General features: G+C 35.0%; 1 protein-coding gene across 2 annotated transcripts in view; it reads left to right on the forward strand.

The window, feature by feature from the left end:
• LOC149772628 (cell adhesion molecule CEACAM5-like) overlaps positions 1–14681 on the forward strand; it is an 89061-nt gene that overhangs the window by 16097 nt on the left and 58283 nt on the right. For both annotated transcript variants that reach the window (XR_016417659.1, XM_089947569.1), the window contains exon 3: positions 4216–4521. Coding sequence is in view for 1 of the 2 variants with exons in the window: in XM_089947569.1 (XP_089803695.1) it covers positions 4216–4521 (306 nt within the window). In the remaining variant the exon portion in view is untranslated. The remainder of the gene's footprint in view (positions 1–4215; positions 4522–14681) is intronic.

A 14681-nucleotide genomic window follows, 5' to 3' on the forward strand; every position in this document is an offset into this window, starting at 1 on the left:
CTATGTCTATATTTGATTTTCTTGCAATGCAAATATTTAATGAGTTTTATCATCAACATATTCATCTTGATCTTTATTAAATGACATATATTTCTCTTACAAGAGTGTCCATCTCACTCCACAATGATGTACAGTGTGTATCATATTCCCTATCAGTAAGACCCAGTTTCAATGAATCTCAAGTCCTCACTCCACAATGATGTACAGTGTTTATCATATTCCCATCAATAAGACCCAATTTCAGTGAATCTCCAGTCCTCACTCCACAATGATGTACAGTGTGTATAATATTCCCCATCAATAAGACCCAGTTTCAATGAATCTCCAGTCCTCAGTCCACAATGATGTACATTGTGTCATATTCCCTGTCAGTAAGACCCAGTTTCAATGAATCTCCAATCCTCACTCGACAATGATGTACAGTGTGTATCATATTCCCCATCAATAAGACCCAGTTTCAATGAATCTCCAGTCCTCACTCCACAATGATGTACATTGTGTGTCATATTCCCTGTCAGTAAGACCCAGTTTCAATGAATCTTCAATCCTCACTCGACAATGATGTACAGTGTGTATCATATTCCCCATCAATAAGACCCAGTTTCAATGAATCTCCAGTTCTCAATCCACAGCGATGTGTGTATAATATCCCCCATCAATAAGACCCAGTTTCAATGAATCTCCAGTCCTCAATCCACAACGATGTGTGTATAATATTCCCCATCAATAAGACCCAATTTCAATGACTGTCCTGTCTTCACTCCTGCAGTGATGTACAGTGTGTATCATATTCCCCATCAATAAGACTCAATTTCAATGAATCTCCAGTCCTCACTCTGACCTAGTTGCCAACTTGATGTAAATCTCGTGCATGCCATTATTGGTCATTAATCCCAGCAGTATTCAGTGCCATGCAAACTGTGATTAACAATGTGTAATCACAACTGTTTTACAGTTCATGTTTGGTAATTTGGAGATTCTGAAGTATTCATATGAATAATCCACTACAAGTAGATATGGCTGTCCTTCATGTGTTGCTTTGGCTGACTGGAATTTCATAGGTAGCAAGGTTTCATTGTTATTTTGCATGTGATTGTCCTGACAAACATTACATTGTGATATTACATTTGCTATGGCTTGAGACACCTCTGGCCAGAAGATAAAACCCTGAGTTCATTGGCAACACATTTATCATGAATCATTTTATCCTTTCTGCATATGCATTATTTTTGGTTTCATTTAGTATGACATTGTTGTGTACAAACTTTATCCTTGAGGTTCCAGTCTGTCACCTAGCTTAAGGCAGCTCTGCATAACAAGCAATTTGACAACTTTATCCATTTCATGAATTATCTTTTCTATTTTGTAATCAAAAATAGCTACCAACACGATAGTAAATTCAAGTTCTTCATCAAAACCTTCTTAGCTTCAGTATATCAAGTACATACAATTCCTTTTCTGGTTATAATTCCACAGCTTCAGGTTATAATGTCACAGCTTTCATATATATACTGGGGATTTCAACAGTTTCCAAATTATGACCCAGGGGAAGCATACCCACAGGCACCATCCCTGGGCAAGACCAGAGAGTGTAACCCAAAAGCCCAATGCGTATGTCATAGCCATGGCATTCAAGCTGACACAAGCAAACTTTTTTGGATTTCCACCTACAATATTTCAGATATTTAGATTATGTTTATAACAAAATAACCATCCATTTGAAACCACTGTGTACATTTCAGTACTATACTCAATAATATTCCAAAGTTTCACACGTTGTTAATATTGTAGGATATACACTACATTACTAATTGAAGGACAGACATACTGGCAGGAGGATGTAATTGCCACCTTTCTAAAATATGCATGGGGATAAAAGTCAATGTTATTTCATAACTTAAACATAATGACTCTCACTACCAGTTATGAAAAGATTTCAAACAATATCAAAAGTTATCCTTCTGAGACGTACATCTTTGATGTTTACATGGAATCATGATCATTCCAGCTTCTATGATAACAGCCATAGTTGTTAGAATATGTAAACATATTCTTGTGTGCTATTTACAGGATTCAAAAACCAACCTTCTTTTTTTACAAATCATGGAAGTTTGACTTATATTATCTATGGAAGTCCAAATGTTTGACATGAAGGGTAGAGAAAACAATTTCAAGTGAAATTTTATAACAAAGTACACAACATTCTAAACAGTGTTACTGAACCAGTTATCAGGATTCAAAATTGGTATTTAATATATGGAAGAATGGGAACCAGTCTACAATTGTGCAAGAATAAAATAGCATTTATGTGGGATATGGCTGGTCAGGATTGATTGATAATGAAAGTTCAATTTTAGTGAAAAGAATAGTATATTTTGTGCTTATCTTATTTGTAATTGAATGCAATAGAGACTTGCTTTATTGATGGAATTTTAGTCCTTTAACAGACATGAGTTCTGAAAGCTGATTATTGAATTTAGCACCTGACTCTTTGGTGTGGAATTAAAAACATGTTTCAAACACATGTGGATCTAGACAATGCTATGGCAGATATGTTTTTCTCAAAACACAAGATGTCATCATTGATACATTATAGTCTATACTGACAACACACAAGCTATCATCAAGGATACATTATAGTCTATACTGACAACACAAGCTGTCATCAAGGATACATTATAGTCTATACTGACAACACACATGCTGTCATCAAGGATACATTATAGTCTATACTGACAACACACAAGCTGTCATCAAGGATACATTATAGTCTATACTGACAACACACAAGCTGTCATCAAGGATACTTTATAGTCTATACTGACAACACACAAGCTGTCATCAAGGATACATTATAGTCTATACTGACAACACACAAGCTGTCATCAAGGATACATTATATTCTATACTGACAACACACAAGCTGTCATCAAGGATACTTTATAGTCTATACTGACAACACACAAGCCGTGATCAAGGATACATTATAGTCTATACTGATAAATATAAGTTTTATCATCAACCTTCAGATTTTTAAAGTTATTAAATTTGTAATATCATGGTATTTGCATATATTTACTATGGTAGCAGAGTTAGTACTGTGAATCCTTTAGAGAATAACAATCCCTGTCACAATGATATCACATAGGCATGTACAATTAACACTTATATAACTGCAAAAGTATGATGCTATCTGTGGATACCATTAGTAAAATGAATACCATTTGTATACCTCAGTGACTTTCATTGGATGCTAAACACACTCTCTTTCAGATAATGTAATTGTTGCCACAAAAGGGGAGGGGTGCAGTGTGTAGAGTGTTCTGTTGATTTTACAATGCTAGGTGAAGTGTTTTCACTTTGTTTAATAAGCTATGCAATCAGATATAAATGTTATACAATTTGCCATTTACAGAGTAAAGTTTTATGTTAGCAGTTTGACACAAATTTATTTTTGTTTTGAAACATTGTGCTTAAATATAGTCACTGCATAAGGTCACTTCAGTAGCTAACTTTCTCTCAAGATCCCAGCAACAGTCAAGATCCCAGCCACAGTTGTGTCTTTTATGGGATGGTAAAGATAGATGCCTTGTCCAGTTAGGGTATTAAGGTATCTCCTCAAACAAGTGACCTTCTTATGAGAATTTAGCCCATGAAGTTAGAGTGATTGCTACTTTTTGGGCTTATTAGAATCCTTATCCTGGAATGATATAATGAGAACAGCCTTCAGCAAGTCTTTTACTAATGTCTTATTTAACCTTCCATCATTGGTACAACAAAATAGGAATGCATTTTGTTAAAGTTGTGTGTGTTTGTAACGGCAAAATGTGTGACTCATTGCCCTATCAACCTAACATAATGAACCATCCTACCCTAACAGTAGTTCATAATTCTAATAATAGTTATTTAAGTCTCCAACCCAGTGGAAAAAGATGTTTAGTTTGGAAAGCTGTTAGGATTGCTTTAGGCTGAATGTATTTCTGAAAGAAAATATTTACAGTAACTAATGGTGACTAGATAAATTAGAGGTAAACTATGTAATTACTGATTACAATCTGTTTTTGGTTTTAAAGATGAACAGGATTTAAGATTTTCTAGACTTTATTTCTTTTATGAGAGCATAGCTTTTGGAAAATCATGTATCAAATTGTGTTTATATTAGTCTTATACCCTTTATTTCACAAACTCTATAAAATCTGATGTTTATACATGCAGGTAGACCAGCTGTTGGTGTAGTTGGAGGAGTGGTCAACATGAACATTACAGTAACTGACAGAGATATAAATACCAACAGAAATCTGAAGGATCCGAATGATGTCATTATTCTAGATTTCTTTCCTGGACAGGCCAATCCATCATACACTGCTCCTGATGTTACATACACAGGCAATATTTCAGAAGGATTTGTGTCCTTCACGTTGTCAAATTTGAGAAAAGAGAGTGCTGGAATGTACCAGTATGTTGTTTCCAAAGGAGGAGCTGGAAATGTGATTGCTGGGGAACAGTATCTTGTTATTGCAGGTTTGTATATACATATCTTGTTTAATTTATTTGGTGAATATTATATATATTGTTATCAAAGCAAGCACAGATGTGATTGGTGGAAAATTATATATTGTTGTTGCAGGTTTGTATATATTATTACCAAGTGTACATTATTTCCTAAAATTGGTCCTTAGTTTCTGTGTAGTGCCAATACTGCATACATTTGTATCTTGATAGACAATAGTTATATAAATTGAAGCTTTAGGTGGGTAAATGTTGGTATTATTGATTGTCTTCTTGCATGTTATGGAATGGTATTAATGTCTGTCTACTATATATCATTGTTCCCCAGAATGTTGTGTGAATGCAAATAGATTTGAATTTGTTTCAGAACGGTGGTGGTGGGTTGATCCATTGCTGTAATCTTTTGCTGTTCCCTTATTATCCGATGTCTACATTTAATTTTCTTGCAATGCAAATTTTGAGTGAGTTTCATCATCAACATATTCATCTTGATCTTTATTAAATGACATATATTTCTCTTACAAGAGTCTGCATCTGACTCCGCAATGATGAACAGTGTGTATCATATTCCCCATCAATAAGACCCAGTTTCAATGAATCTCCGGTCCTCACTCCACAATGATGTACAGAGTGTATCATATTCCCCATCAATAAGACCCAGTTTCAATGAATCTCCTGTCCTCACTCCACAATGATGTACAGTGTGTATCATATTACCCACTGATAAGACCCAGTTTCAATGAATCTCCAGTCATCATTCTAACCTAGTTGCCAACTTGAGCAGGGTGCAAATCTTGTGCATGTCATTATTAGTCAATAATCCAAGCAGTATTCTTTGCCATGCAAACTGTGTTCTATTAGCTGACAGATATTTCGAAGGCAGCAAGGTTTCATTGTTATTTTGCATACATTTGTCCTGACAAACATCTCATTGCGATATTGCATTTGCTGTGGCCTGAGACACCACTAGCCAGAAAATAAAACCCTGTGCTCAATGGCAACACATTTTGATCCTTTTGTTTAGCTTATTATCAATCTTTCTATCATTTCCACATATGCAGTATTTTTAGTTTCATTTAATATGACATTGCATAAATAGTTCATCCCTGAAGTTCCAGTCTGTCTCCTAGCTTCAGGCAGCCATGCAGAACAAATAATTTGACAACTTTATCTATTTAATGAATTATCTCTTTTATTTTGTAAGAAAATAATCCTATCAGCACCATAGTGAAGTTCTTCATCAAAATCTTCTTCAGTTTCACTATATCAGCTACATACAGTTCCTTTTCTGGTTATAATGCCACAGCTTTCATAAGTGTTTGTTGCAAAGTATATGGGATTTTTTGCCCCAAGAACAGCTTATGAGATGGTTTGTGATATGTTGTCCACTGTAAATCAGTCTATCCATTTGCACAAGTTTGTTATCTCTGTAACTCCCAACCTGTAGGATATTACCTTATTAGACATAATTCACTCACATGCTTTAATTAGCACACACATGTATAACACACCTACCCCGTAGGATATTACCTTATTAGACATAATTCAGGATTGCCATGAAACATACATACAATACATTCATCCCTGCAAAAATCAAAATGATCAAGGCATTACTTGGATATCCAGTATGGCCACAACAGCAACCATCTTTAAAAACTTGTTATCACTTCTCCCTCCTGAATGGATAGTCATTTCAACATGGAGTTGTCACTAAACACTTTTTATACTGTGCAGATATTTCTAATTGCAACTTGTGCAGATTTGACATCAAGTGTTGCTGCCATTGCAACTTTCCTGAAAATCTTGTTATAGCTACACCTCCTCAATGAAAAGTCATATTGACATGGTGTTTCCACCAGATGACATATTATGAATGAAAAGTTATATTGACATGGTGTTTCCACTAGATGACATATTATGAATGAAAAGTCATATTGACATGGTGTTTCCACCAGATGACCTATTATGATGTCTAGTTCATTCTAAATTAAAATGGTCTTGCTGAATGAAAAGTCATATCGACATAGTGTTTCCACCAGATGACCTATTATGATGTCTAGTTCATTCTAAATTAAAATGGTCTTGCTGAATGAAAAGTCATATCGACATGGTGTTTCCACCAGATGACCTATTATGATGACTAGTTCATCCTAAATGAAAATGGTCCTGCTCAAATTTACATTATAGTTGCTACAGTGGCCATCTTGAAAATCTTGTTATTGCTTAATATCTTCCTGATTGGATGGTCATAACAACATGGGATCTTCAGTAAGCTACATCTTAAGATGTCATATGGGTTCTAAATGAAATTGGTGCCAATCTGTTGTGCACAATAGTCACCATGGCAACCATCTTGAAAACCTTGTTACAGCTATGTGTCATGAATGTACAGTAATATTTACATGGGGTTTCACCTAAAGAGTTTTGATGGTATCTAATTGGGTATTAAATGAAAATGGTGCTGATCTTTCATCCAAGGACTGATTTTATACTGTGAATTTCTGGAAATTCATCTTGGTCAGTAGAACATCAGTTACTTAGAGGGACTCTTGCAGTATATAAAATCAGTGAATTAAAAGGTAAGTTTAAAATAATATTGTCTGATACAGCCAAACCATCAGGTTACAAGTAATCATTTGCCCACAAAAGCATTGAGATCTGGTAGTTTGCCCTAGACCCATCTTAAGTGATGTCTCGAGCAGCTAGGCAGAGCAGAGGATCTCTTCAGCAGCATTGGTAACAAGGAAGTTAATCAAATTTAAAATATGGTTATGTCTTGAAATTTTTGTGACCTTAGTTTAAATCTCTGTCTGGTTCTAGGTCAAATAAGGAATTTTGTACACCATTTATGTAAACATATTCTTTTAAAAATAGTTTTGTTAATAGTTTTTTAAAAGTATCAGTAGGTTCATATCATGTAACATATAACTTATTTCTTTACCCAAGTATCACTTAGATAGCAACAGCAATGATAATGTCCAAAGAAATTGTTCTAGTACACGTTAGTAGACCCACAAAAGCTGAAATGAAAGTCAAACAGAAAGTGAAACATGAGAGGAAGAATTAGATTTCAAACATAGCTACATCAAGGCGGAAAGACAATCATACACTCTAGAAACTATATGAAAGTTGAAACTTTGCAAAAATTAATTATAATATTGGAGTATTTAAATGGAAGACTTTTGGTTTGTTGTGTGCTATTGGAATATGGTCATCAGCATCAAAGAGGAATGAAAAGTCTTAGATTTTTCATGCATTTAAGCTTGACTTGATCAATAATAAATGATTTTATCATGCGTTTGTCAACTGTCATAAATCAATGGCCATTTTTTTTTAAAAAAAACATTATACACCTCTCTCTTGATAACTCACGCACAACGGGGTACACATACATAGACCACACTATAAGCGAAGAGCAATTTACTGAGGGACCTCAGAAAATTGAAAAATAAAAAATCGCTTTGACATCGAGAAAACTTTGGGGTGGGGAGTGGCGTTAGGGAACTGGGCTGATTATTGACTGAATCTTCATTTTACAATCACGTCGATAATAATTTTTTATAAGGTGCTTTTTGTAATGAAGTTGTTCATTATTCTGTTTAAATAACATTTATTTTGAAAATGTCCAACATATGAAAGATCGTTCCTACTGGTTTCAACAACCTTCATATATACGCGAAAAAAATCTGTGTATTACGTCACTGCTTTTTGTTTTCTTGATGAGTCTGGTTCCCGTAGTGCTTTTTGATATTATCCTGCCAAATCATGAGTCCACAGAGCAGGGAACTAGACTAACTGTTGATACACCCCCAGACAAGATTCTTTTTATAAAAAAAACAAGCAAGATTTATTTCGTGAGACAATCGTATACGTCGAAACTCATATTTTGTATTATTCAATTAGTACAACATTGTGTCGTGATTTCATTGGAAGTAATAATGAATCTTCTTATCATCCTTGAGGATATTTATAAGTGCCAGTCCAGGAATTATCAAAAAATCGCTTGCCCACAATGGTCTGAATCTGTGAAATCAAACTCTTTATTTTACGAAGTATTCATTTTGTTTGGCTGCCTTGTTATCTTTGATCACAGTTATGAAAGAGTCAGTTAATTTAAGGCAGTTTATGTTACATACACAATAACATTTATAAGTGTTCGATTGATCAGATGAAGTGAGTTCACCCGACATATGACTGGGGCTGCTAGATTTTAAATTTGTAGGATTTTCTTGCCTTTTGACTTTTCTTTTATTCCACCTCCTTTATTTGATTCAAAAGACATAATTAACATGACAATAAAAAGGAAATGACATATAGCTACACTTTTTGATCTCCCTGGTGAGCCTATGAGTTTATACTTAAGGCAGCATGAAGAAGTAAAGAGCCAAGGGTGATAACTACCTATAATATTTATGCTAGATAAAACCACTCTGGTTTACTGAATTAGACTACTGCCTATGGTTATAGTGATAATGGATACTTTCTGATCTGTTATTATCATATAAAAATGATGAATTACATAAAGTCGTATCATCCTGTGATAGTACATTTCTTTCCAACCAACTACTAAGAAATGTTCAATTCTATAACATTGGGTAGTCATTTAATCGTGGTGAGTGATAGAAAAATCATTAAAATCTGTGATGCGAGAGATATCGAGTCAAAAGGTTGTTGTACATTTATTTATGTGACCCCAATGGTAGAGCAGCCAAGTATTGTAAACTCTTACGATAATGCTGACAACACTGATATAATTTCAGTAACATTTGCCATTAGTATCATCCTAACTCTGCTAGCAAACCAGCATCGATTGGTTTTTTGTCAACAGTGTCAATGTTGCCATGCACTAGTGTGGATATTTCATCATTTATTGTCATAACAACTAACCCAATTTTGTTGAGCAAGCATGTGTGATTTATTGATGTTTTAGTGTTCATGGGAGTTCTCTGTAATCCACCCTGTAATGCTGTTAAGTATCTTAATGGGTGAGTTTTTTCTTGACAATATTTTTATGCTTCAGTTGAATAGTTTGATGGAATACATCTTACTGTACAGTCTGACAAATTCCACAGTGGGTACCGATGACGTCTCATCTTTAAACTTTCCAATAACCTTCTTATTATCCAGGTGATATTATTCACTGTTCTGAGGATAATTTGAAAAATTGAATAGCTCTCATGTTCCGTATGATTCTGCATAGGTATTTCCCGTTTTAACTTCATAGCAGAGCGAGTGTGTATTGGTGAAGTGTAACTTTGCTTTGCTGCCATATTGTTTTATAATGAACCCGTAACAAAATCCTTACATCAGGAGTTTGGATAACTCCAGCACAGCAAATCTGCAATAGATAGGTTTATCTAGTCTGATTATTGTCCACTTACTTTGGATGGTTGCTAAATTATCGTCAAATATTTTCATCCTGAAAAAACATGAATAGTTGACTAATTTTATCTTGTTTGGTCACATCATTAACCAACTTGACATTGAGACACTTTTGTATAATTTCCATGGTCTTGCAAAAAATTATGTTCAACATAAGTTTTAAAAAGATTATTTCAAATCTGACTTGGCTTCTTTTCATTTTTCATTATTAAAATCGATATACATTTTAAGCCAGGAAGGTTGTTTAAACTTAAGCACATGTTGAATAAAAGTCACCTCCATCCCTAAATCCATGTAATATTAGAGATTTTTTAAACATGTACTGAGTACAGTATCAGCATTTGACAATTAGATTAGGCACCAATTCTGGCACGCTCACTCCTCTACTTTCAGCTGCTGACTCGTTGTCGTTGGACTGATTATATCATCATACACAATGTTTTCAGGAGGTATTGGATAATATTAATCCTTCACATGAAGTTTGGTGGTATATTCACGATCGACCCTTGTTATATAATGTGTATCATCATCAGAATTGAGCAGCCGCTGGTTAAACAGATCTGGATTCAACCATGCATATTGTTTTTTAATGAATCCGTAATGAAATCGTTACATCAGGAGTTTGTATAACTCCAGCATGGTAAATCTGCAATCGATATGTTTCTGGTTTGATTATTGTCCAATTACTATGGATGGGTGCTAAATTATCATCAAATATTTTCCTCCTGATAAAACACAACTAGTTGACTACTTTTATTTTTATTTTAAAAATGATTTTCATCATAAGCTGGGGGAGATAATTACCTATACTATTTATGTTAGATAAAACCACACTGGTTTACTGAATTAGACTAATGCCTATGGTTATAGTGATAATGGATACTTTCTGATCTGTTATTATTGTATAAAAATGATGATTTACATAAAGTAACATCATTGTCTGGTCACATCAGTAACCAACTCGACATTGAGACACTTTTGTATAATTTCCATGGTCTTGCCAAAAATGCTTTTTATCGTAAGTTTTGAAAAGATCCTTTCAAAATCTGACTTGGCTTCTTTTCATTTTTCGGCATTAAAATCAGTATGCATTTTAAGCCAGGAATGTTGGTTAAACTTAAGCACATGTTGAATAAAAGTCACCTACATCCCTAAATCCATGTAATATTTGAGATTTTTTTAATGTACTGAGTTTCAGCATCTGTCCATCAGATTAGGCACCAATTCTGGCACGTTAACTTCTGCACTTAATTGTGCCTTCAGCTGCTGACTCGTTGGACTGATCATATCATCACACACAATGTTTTCAGGTGATAATCTTTATGCTTCACATGAAGTTTAGTGGAATATTCACGATTGACCTTTGGTATATAACCTGTATCTTCATCGGAATTGAGCAACCCCTGGTTAAACAAATCTGGATTCATCCGTGCAAATTCTCCAACAAAATGACATTTAAAAATAAGATGAATTCTGTGCCAATTTGAAATGTGAGCATATATTAATAGATACATGCAGCAACTTGAAAGATAGCTTACACTGTATACATCAGGCAGTATTTCTTTTATGACATCTATAGGCTACTCATTTGCAATAATATTTTCATTTCCAATGCCTTTGATTCTTGCTTGAATGCTGATGTTGCTGTCAGGAAATAGATGGCAATAAAGCTTGTTTACTACAGCAACCTTATGTTTTTGTTCTCGCGCTTGAGTTGGGGTAATTTTAATGCTGTGATGATTGGTGTCATAGTACTCTGACACGACCCCAGGTAACATGTCTATAATATACCTCGTTGTGCCACACTTTGTCAAATGTTCACGTTTTAGCTTTTAACACTGTGTTGAATCTCCATGGACTTACCCTGATTATGTCTTGAGTACTTATGCATTCCTCTCAAGGATAACCATTCCTTGAATGTTTTATGAAATTCTCTGCCATTATCCACCCCGAGTTTATTTGGTTTAATCCCTACTGACTAAAATGCATCTCTGATGACCACTCCAGTTTTATTATTGTGAGTGGTACTCCATGTGAATTCACTGCATACATCTATGATATTTAGCAAATACTTATATCCATCATTATTCTCTGAGAACTTACTGATGTCTACAGGATCAGCTGTGTGAATATTATCCACTCCGTTAGTGATCACTCTTTGCCAAGGAAAGTTTTTTCTTGCTGGTGCATATAATTCATCTCCTAATTTTTCATTATTGATGGTGATTGTTTTCTCTTTACTCACATGAGTATGTTTACTTTTGCCCACACGACTATGCTTTCCTTTAGCCCAGACTTGGCATGTCATACTGACACCAAGTTTGTTTAGTACCAATGAGGGCATGTACAACTTCATTATAGATATGTTCTCTTTACCAATTGGGTTTAATCACCTTGAGTTTGTCTAACATTAGGCAGTAGCAACCTAATTTGTCCTCAGTATGATCGCAATAGCAGATATCATGTCTCATATGGTTGAATCTGCTTCATCATAAGGTTTTCGACACTTCCAGCTGCTTATCTAGAGGATTATAAGGTCATGTGTATTTATTCCTGGGCAACCATGAACCACCACATGGTCAAGGTAATTTTCCTGCACAGGGTTTACCATAACCATCAACGATTACAATTTGATTGATGCCCCCTGGAGCATCAGGTACAAACCCACCAGTCACCATGTGCTTCATGCTTCATCGTACCAGACATACATTTTGATTTCTTTTTACTACACACTGCACACTTCATTTTGATTATAATGCAGCCATTTTACAATTTGCTCAGTTGTTTATCAGCATTTTTGGTAATTAAAAATTGAATTATGGTGATTTAAATCACTGGTCATCTTGGATGACTATGGTCATGTTACCCAATATCGCATCAAGCATGAAAAACAAATCAGAGGTCAGCAATGCATAGCATGATAATGTGTACCTGTCACTAACATGTTACCAGGATTAGCTGGATCATCTTTGGTGGCCACAGGATCTACTGTCCATTTGATCTCGATTTCCTACATAGATCTTTCGCTTGAGGATTGTGTCTGGGAAGATCTAAATTGTAAATCAGATAAAAATGTCTGAACTCTTCAATGGATAATTGTGTACCATTGTCAGTGTCCTAATATTTTTGCATCGCCATGATGAACACACATGAATAGGTCCTGGTGGCATTAGTGTAAATTGCACTTGAGTTCTCTCTCGGGATACTGCCGATAGTTGGTTCTGACACGGTTCTGTGATAAGTTGAGATGATCACAAATCATATCATTTAACTCTTGATTATTTGAAACACTGTAAACATTGACATGCTTTGGTGGTGATTTGCCATGTCATATAAGTTTCCGCAAATGTGTAATGGATGTTTCTAAATCCTTGTTGCTGCTCAAAATGCACTGGCTTGGAAAACATCAACAGATTTTAAAGTTCATTCTCAAGCACCACTGATGGTCTGAATTTAGGAAACCTTAATGAAAACCTTATCAATAGGAATTGTCCATCTCCAACACCATGTACGGATGGAAATAAAAAGTTAGGCTGTTCAGTTTGAGCTTGATTGTGTGTTTGACTCTGTGAAAAACCGAGTGGACATTGTAACAAAATCCGAACAAGAACTTATCAGGAGAAAAATGCAAATTTGATGTCCATAAGCAGCCAGAGCCTGTCATGTAACAAATCCATTGTTGTAATAAGCATTTTTGTACCTAGTAAACATGGCTCTGATTGCATTGTTTATAGGGACATGAACTGTAAGTAACTCTTCTGTTGGTGCCTACATTATTAGCAGTAGCAGGAAATACTGGATCAGCGTTTGGTAATATGACTGCAGCTACATTGATAATCATGTATACAAAAGCCTGGTCTTTGAAACACCATGTCAGTGGCAGTACTATGAATGAAATTATCATTGAACATCACTTGATGTTTGATCACAATAATCATGGGGACTTTGTTAATTTCATCTATGACTTGGTTGTTGAGTTTGTACATTGCAGAGTCAAATAGACTACAACCATTGTTGACCAATGTGATGTCCACATCAGCAGCAAAAGTGGCTGGCAGTACCACTAATGTCTGTAGTTTTCCATGGATCTCAATAAAACTGTTATGTGGCAACAGATTAAAGCATCTTATTTTGGTATTCAAACACTCCAGCCTTGTTTGTTGATTTAATGAGAATCCTGGTCAAGGAACTCTTTGAATTTGTATGGACTTATTGATGGGATCCTCATAGAAAAGTTTAAAATTCTGAATTATACATTGTGTACAACATTCTTTATACTATGCCATTACATAAAAATGTTAATACACACGAGATAATCATGTTATGGTCATCATGGATGTCATTCTGTGTTAGGTGAGCCTGCTTGTGGCCAGCTGGCTGTCAATGAGTTTACTCAAGTTACCTTTGCTGGTGGTAAAGTCAGCTGTGGCAGGCATGCCCATTATCACATGGCTAGCCAATTCCAGGTCATTTATGATTTCATGCCCATGTTTAGACAGTATTCATTTTGCTGTAGCAGTTATTATACATTGAGCTGGAACTGACATAACTATTACTGATAACACCTCTGGGATGGACATAGTTTGCAATTAACTAGTTTGTTCACCTTTCATTTTATCGGTGATCTTATCCCCTACAGCTTTTTCAGCCAAAGATGCCGCAGCTGATTTTGATGCTTCAAACACAATGACATTTAAAAAAAAGATAATTTCTGTGCCAATTTTAAATGTGAGCATATATTAATAGATACATGCAGCAACTTGAAAGATAGCTTACACTTTATACAGCAG

The sequence above is a fragment of the Sinohyriopsis cumingii genome, unplaced genomic scaffold, assembly GCF_028554795.1.
Source record: "Sinohyriopsis cumingii isolate HCF-2022 unplaced genomic scaffold, ASM2855479v2 utg001339l, whole genome shotgun sequence".
NCBI lineage: Eukaryota > Metazoa > Mollusca > Bivalvia > Unionida > Unionidae > Sinohyriopsis > Sinohyriopsis cumingii.